Source organism: Alosa sapidissima, chromosome 12 (assembly GCF_018492685.1).
Source record: "Alosa sapidissima isolate fAloSap1 chromosome 12, fAloSap1.pri, whole genome shotgun sequence".
NCBI classification, from domain to species: Eukaryota; Metazoa; Chordata; class Actinopteri; order Clupeiformes; family Clupeidae; genus Alosa; species Alosa sapidissima.
The window spans coordinates 30,124,094-30,131,345 of record NC_055968.1 but is presented as its reverse complement, the minus strand read 5'-3'; the positions used below and the strand labels follow the sequence as shown (position 1 = coordinate 30,131,345).

Sequence of the window (7,252 nt, the reverse complement as noted above, 5' to 3'; positions counted from 1 at the left end):
AACCAAGGCAGGAAAATTTAAACAAGGTCTTGAAGTGAAGTTAACGCTCAGAAGAACTTGACAAACAAGGCAGTCCTACATAAAGGCTCCAATCTTGCAAGAGGATATCGTCCAACAGAAAAAGTCCAATAGAAAATGTCCAATATAAAAGTTCTACAACCTGGGACGTAGCAGGAAATTCCAGAAACGAGGAGCTGGGCTTGGAAACAAGGAGCAGTCCGTGCGCTGGAGTAAGTGTCTCCGTTGAAGAGGCCAGACAGAGAGAGCAGAGTGACAGGGGTTTATATGGGCAGTAGGAGATTGGCTACAGGTGCTGGGGAGTGGCAAACGGGAGATTGGATGATTGGGTAATCAGTAGACAGGGGAATTAGATTGGGAGATCGTTGGAGCAGAGTGACGAGGAGGAGAGACTGGTGGAGAACCTGGTGGTGTCGTAACATTACTACCCCCCCCCCCTTCAGGAGCCGCTTCCAGGGACGACGCGACACGGCGTCCCTGGAAGCGGCAGGGGGGGGCTATCAACAGCGGCACCAGGCTCTGTGGAGGAAGGAGAGAGATGAGTTAAAGGGTTTTAGAAGAGACACATGGAAAGTCGGGTGGATTCGGTAATGAGCCGGGAGCTGGAGGCGATAGGTGACAGGGTTGTTCCGGTGAGTTAAGGTGAAGGGGCCGATGTATCGAGGGCTACGTTTTTTGCATGGGAAACGCATTCTGATGTCCCGGGTAGACAGCCACACCTTTTGACCCACTTCATACTCCGGTGCTGAGGATCGGCGACTGATGGCCCTCTGTAGATGGTGGTGTGCTTCACCCCAGACCCTCTCACTTTCCTGATGCCAACGGTCTACGGCAGGGACATCAGAAGATTCTCCTGTCCAGGGGAACAGTGGAGGTTGGTGACCAAGGATGCATTGGAATGGTGTCAGGCCAGTGGAAGGTTGACGCAGAGAGTTCTGCGCATACTCGGCCCAGGGTAAGAATTGACTCCAGGTGTTTTGGTGCCGGTGACAGTAGGTTCGAAGGAATCAGCTGATCTCCTGAACCTTCCGTTTTGTTTGGGGGTGATAGCCTGACGTCAAACTCACGCTTACACCCATCAGGTGGAGAAAGGCTCGCCAGAAGCAGAATTGGGGTAGTCTGTCCGACACCACATCTTCAGGGATGCCATAATTTCTGAACATGTGAGTGAATAGGGCCTCTGCTGTCTCAGCTGCCGTAGGAAGACTCTTGAGTGGAATGAATTTGCAGGCTTTGGAGAATCTGTCGACCACCACAAGGATGCAGGTATTGTCTTTGGACGGTGGGAGGTCTGTGACAAAGTCGACTCCAAGGTGCGACCAAGGCCGCTGTGGCACAGGTAGAGGAAACAACTTCCCCACAGGGAGGTGACGAGGAGTTTGCCATTGCGCAGTCTTGGCATCCCGCAACAAACCTGCGGATGTCCCGAGTCATGCCAGGCCACCAATAGCGATCTCGGAGAAGTGTAAGGGTGGCGTTGGTCCCAGGGTGTCCGGGGGTGCAGTGCGCAGAGGTGAGGAGTTGAATTCTGAGCTGACGAGGAACGTAGGCACGAGCAGCTGGGGTATTCGGTGGAGCCGGGTCGGACTCCCTGGCGGCGGCCATCTGCTCATCCAGGGACCACAGGATGGGACTCAAGATGGACTCATTTGGCAGGATGGGTTCAGGTTGCTCACTGGACTCCTCTGGATGGTGAATTCTAGATAGATAGATAGATATTGATCCCCAGGGGAAATTCAAGGTCTCAGCAGCAGCATACATACAACACACATTCTTTTCTTAACAGCAGAAAGAGTAATTAAAGTATATAATATAAAAACACAACTAAGCAGTAAGGACAGTAGAAGATAAAGAATATGCTAAATATACTAAAATATAAATTATACTAAACACTTAATACAATATATAAAAATATACTAAAATACAAATTACAAAAATACAAATTATACTAACACTTAATCTAAATCAATTCTAAAAACAGTATCCACATAGTGGTGATTAATAAATCAGAGGCGCTTGCAATGACTGAGCCTGTGATTCTCTGTGCATAGTAAGGTATGGTAAGGTGCTCTAAGGTGCTCTGTGTGAATGAGTGTCATGGTGATAGTGCAAATGAGTAAGTCAACAGTGCAACAATGCAGAAATAAAGTAAAGTAAAGTCTATATATTTAACTATTTAAGAAAAAGTATAAGTGTGGCCACAGTTCGGCTGTGGCATGGAGGGGGGGGTTATGCATGTGTTAATGTGCTAATATAGCACGCAAACAGTGAGGCATAAAGACAGTGGTACAAGTGGCTAGTGGACAGACGGTACCAAACATGGAGGGGGTGAAGAGGCAGACAGACTAGGCAGAGAAGTCTTTCCTCTTCCCTTAAGTGAGTCATTGAACAGTTCAATGGCCCTGGGGACAAATGACTCAGTCGGTCAGTTGTGCAAGGCAGTGAGCGAAGTCTCCAGCTGATCAGGCTCTTCTGCTTAACAATAGTGCTGTGGAGTGGGTGACACTCATTGTCCAAGATGTTGATCAGTTTGTTCAGAGTCCTTTTGTCAGATAGTGAAGTGATGCACTCCAGTTCAGCTCCCACCACAGAGCCAGCTTTCCTTACCAGCCTGTCAATTCGCCCCACATCCTTCTTCCTTGTGCTTCCTCCCCAGCATACTACTGCATAGAAGAGGACGCTGGCAACAACAGACTGGTAGAACATCCTGAGGAGCTTACTGCACACATTGAAGGACCGCAGCCTCCTCAGGAAGTACAGCCTGCTCTGCCCTTTCTTGTAGAGTGCATCAGTGTTGGCTGACCAGTCCAGTTTATTGTCCAGGTGGAGACCCAGATACTTGTAGGTGCTAACCACCTCCACATTGACCCCATCAATGTGGACTGGTAGCAGAGTGGGCTTACACCTGCGGAAATCCACCACCATCTCCTTGGTCTTTGAAGTGTTAAGTTGAAGATGATTGAGTTTGCACCATTGCACAAAGTCCTCCACCAGGCTCCTGTACTCCTCCTCCTGCCCGTTCCTGATGGGGCATCTGCCCTAGTATTATGTGATCCAGGTCTGTAGCGGATAGTGAAATCGAAGCGAGTGAAAAAAAGAGGGCCCATCTGGCTTGGCGGGGGTTGAGTCGTTTTGCTTCTTTAAGGTATTGGAGATTCTTGTGGTCAGTAAGGACTGAGAATGGGTGTTTCGATCCCTCAAGCCAGTGTCTGCACTCCTCCAAGGCTAGCTTGATGGCAAGTAATTCACGATTACCGATGTCATAATTACGTTCCGCTGGGCTAAGCTTCCTAGAGAAGTAGGCACAGGGATGAAGATGAGGAGGATCACCTTGGTACTGAGAAAGGACGGCGCCAACTCCAGTGGTGGATGCATCCACCTCAACGATGAACTTCTTCTCAGGGTCTGGGTGGCGAAGGACTGGTGCAGATGCAAAGGCCCGTTTCAACTTCTGGAAGGCCTCTGAAGCTTCAGGAGTCCAGGATAGGCTTTTGGGTTTATTCCGGAGTAGAGGTGAGGGGTGCTGCAGTCAGACTGAAGCTGTGGATGAAGCGCCTGTAGAAATTTGCAAACCCTAAGAACCGTTGGAGTCCTTTGGCTGTGTGTGGAGCATCCCAGGAGAGGACCGCCTTCACCTTCTCGTCATCCATTCTGATTCCGTGGCCGCTGATGTTATAGCCCAGGAATTGCACGGAGGTTTGGTGGAAGAGGCACTTCAGACTTCGCGAAGAGCCGGAACTCCCGCAACTTCATCAGGACCAGGGAGACGTGCTTGACATGATCTGTGGGGTTGGCTGAATATATATGAGTGTCATCAATGAAAACCATGACAAACAGATTGAGATATTCTCTGAACACTTCATTGATAAACCCCTGGAAAACTGAGGATGCATTAGCCAAACCGTAGGGCATTACCAGGTACTCGTAGTGACCAGTGGGGGTGACAAAAGCAGTCTTCCATTCGTCGCCTGGGCGAATATGGACTAGATTGTAGGCACTTCTCAGATCCAGTTTGGAGAATACCTTGGCATCACGCAGTTGCTCAAGAGCTGCTGGAACAAGTGGAAGGGAATATCTGAACTTCACTGTGATCTTATTCAGTGCACGGTAATCGATGCAGGGTCTAAGTCCACCATCCTTCTTAGCCAGGAAGAAGGAAGCCACTGGTGATTTTGACAGGCGTATGTATCCCAATTGTAGAGCTTCCTCAATGTAGTTCTTCATTGCCTCTTGCTCAGGGATGGAGTGGGTAGACCTTTCCTCGTGGTAGGGGCTGACCAGGTTCCAGGTCGATTGCACAATCCCAGGGTCGGTGTGGAGGAAGGTGAGCTGCACGGCGTGGACAGAACACATTGCTGAAGGAGGAGTATTCAGGTGGGACAACTACTGGACGACTCTGCCCTGGACTTTCAATGGTGGTTGCATTGAGTGACAACCTTGGTGAGAGTACAGGGGCGAGGGAGTTTTGGGAAACAGTTGGTATGGCATTCCTTTCCCCATTGAAGGATTTCTCCAGTGAACCAGGAGATCACAGGTGCATGTTGGATAAGCCAGGGGCATCCTAGAATCAGATCAACTGTGGAGTCTTCAAGGATATAAAAAGTTACATTTTCCACATGTAAACATCCAACACGCATCACTAGGTTATTAGTGTGATATTGGACCTGCTTGCGGGCTAAGGGCTTACCCACTATTGAGTGGACGTTGAGGGGGGCAGTGCAGCGGGTCCTCGGGAGCTGGAGACACTGGACAAGGGACCCGGAAATGAAGTTCCCAGCTGACCCTGAATCCAGGAGAGCAAAGACTGTAGGTGGACATAGCATGGGACAGGGCAACTTCAATGAGTAATGGTTTGTAGTGCACAAGAGTACTCACGATACCGACCATGGGTCGTGGTGGGCGTGTAGGGCATCTAGTGATTTAGTGGCCCGAAGTCCCACAGTACAGACATAGACTTTGGGTCATGCGTCGCTGGCGCTCTGCTGGGGTGAGTCGCAGGAAATCTACTTGCATTGCTTCTGTTCCAGCAGCTGCATGTCAGTCATCGAATTGGGGAACAGAGGCTGAAGTGGTATGGCGGAGGTCCTTGAAGCAGCACTCTCGGCGGTTGGCTACTCGAACAGCGAGCTGAATGAATCTCTCCAGTCCTATGGCGTCATCATATGGGGACAGCTGGAGATGGAGAGAGGGTTCCAACCCTTGTCTGAAAACGGTGAGCAGTGCTGGTTCATTCCACCCACTAATAGCAGCCAAGGTTCGGAATTGGATTGCATACTCGGACACAGACCTCCTGCCCTGCCTCAGGGCATGCAGTTTTGCTTGGGTGGAGGAATTGCCCTCAGGTAGGTCGAACACTTCCTTGAAATGAGCCACGAAGTTGTCCACTGATGCTACTGTGGGGCCATTTTGTCTCCAGACACTTTCAGCCCATTGCAAGGCACGCCCCGAGAGCAGAGAGATGATATAGGCTACTCGCGATTGGTCTGTATTGTCCACCATTCCCTGGAAGGGATCCACATGTTCAGCTCTTAATGGTTGAGGCTCCATTGCCTGGTCTGGCCTTCTGTCAGGGCACACAGACTCAGGAAACAAGGTTAGGCTCAATCAAGTCGTTTTAATTTGAAAACAGCAACCAAGGCAGGAAAATTTAAGTGAAGTTAACGCTCAGAAGAACTTGACTTGACAAACAAGGCAGTCCTACATAAAGGCTCCAATCTTGCAAGAGGATATCGTCCAACAGAAAATGTCCAATATAAAAGTTCTACAACCTGGGACGTAGCAGGAAATTCCAGAAACGAGGAGCTGGGCTTGGAAACAAGGAGCAGTCCGTGCGCTGGAGTAAGTGTCTCCGTTGAAGAGGCCAGACAGAGAGAGCAGAGTGACAGGGGTTTATATGGGCAGTAGGAGATTGGCTACAGGTGCTGGGGAGTGGCAAACGGGAGATTGGATGATTGGGTAATCAGTAGACAGGGGAATTAGATTGGGAGATCGTTGGAGCAGAGTGACGAGGAGGAGAGACTGGTGGAGAACCTGGTGGTGTCGTGACACATACTCCCGTCTCAACTTTTTTTAAAACATATTGCTGGCATCAATTTCAAAATTACCATATATTTTCATGAAAAAGTCTATGTTGTCTATGTCAGTGGCGGAATAAGTCAGAGCCGGGCCGGGGGCGGGGCACATGACCGGGCCCTTTATTAAACTCATCATAACATAATTTTACAACATAGGCTACACATGCCAGTAAAAGCGGGTCTTACAAGCGTCAGCGCCACAGAGAGCAACTATGTAATTTTGAAGTCCATCGAACGTACATGAAGTGTAACCAAGAGAACAACAACAAAAACATTAGGCTATATGACCCCTAATAATAAAACAACAATAATACGCAGCACTATTTGAAGGGCATACGACGAGCCTTGCGCCCAGCGAACTCGTCCATGATGCTCTGTGTATGTCCATTTTCTTTGCTCTCTCATTCTCTATGGTGGTTTTTAATGATCTTTAACTTGGAGAATGAGCGCTCAGAGGTTGCAACGGTGACGGGAAGAGTCAAAAATAAAATTAGGGTGGTGCAAATCTCACTGAATGCAGAAGTTACTGCTGGGTGTTTGCATTGGCGGAGCGAGGGGGTGGTTTCGGGGGCTCAAGCCCCGAATCTCTTTTCAAAAGCCCCGAATATTTTTTTGTATGTGTTTTCAATTTCCAACGATTCTAATTTCTAATTTATCTTCCCCTCGGTTTCTCTATAAATGTTACAAAATGTAGCCTACTATTACTGAGCAAATATCCCTTACTTTCAAAGCCCAATATTGACAGATAATCTGATTTCCCACACGATGAGTTTAGGCAATGCCAGAGCCGAGATGCGGTTTACGTCATAAACCTGGCAGAGCGGCGCAGTCAGTTTAAACAGCAAGCCGGTAAGAAAAACTATTGTCAAGAGTCAAGACATTATGCAATTAGGCTACTGTACCCCGGAATACAAAAATAAACTTCAGAAAGATAGAAAGTTTGTTGTACTGTATTCTGTAGTCTGTATTCTGTAGTCTCAATGACCGAATCAGTAGATATACCTGTTGTCAGTTGAGTTCGTTCAATTTATTGTAGGCTAGTAGCCTAGGCAAATATGAAACGGAGATGGAACGTGGCTACCGGCGGGATTTTGAACTTGCATGTTTCATGCATTTTAGGGCAAAAAAATACCATGGGATTGATGTGTTCTCCATTTGAG

At 48.5% G+C, this 7,252-nt stretch overlaps 1 protein-coding gene across 1 annotated transcript; it reads right to left on the bottom strand.

Annotated features, from left to right (window-relative positions):
• Nucleotides 1-498: 498 nt before the first annotated feature.
• On the bottom strand, nucleotides 499-4,912 carry LOC121678487. Its single transcript, XM_042058089.1, has 2 exons — nucleotides 4,706-4,912; nucleotides 499-1,717 (listed from the first exon to the last, which is right to left on the bottom strand). Exons 1-2 carry the CDS (start codon nucleotides 4,903-4,905, stop codon nucleotides 1,207-1,209), a joined length of 711 nt encoding a protein of 236 aa, XP_041914023.1. The 5' UTR covers nucleotides 4,906-4,912; the 3' UTR covers nucleotides 499-1,206.
• Between the last annotated feature and the right edge of the window lie 2,340 nt (nucleotides 4,913-7,252).

Excerpts from the sequence above, each read along its gene's own strand:
- LOC121678487 (XM_042058089.1), bottom strand. The coding sequence starts at position 4,905 with ATGGTCGGTATCGTGAGTACTCTTGTGCACTACAAACCATTACTCATT. Across the intron at positions 1,718-4,705 it reads CAACGTCCACTCAATAGTGG|AATTCACCATCCAGAGGAGT; the intron begins GTAAGCCCTTAG and ends CTATCTATCTAG.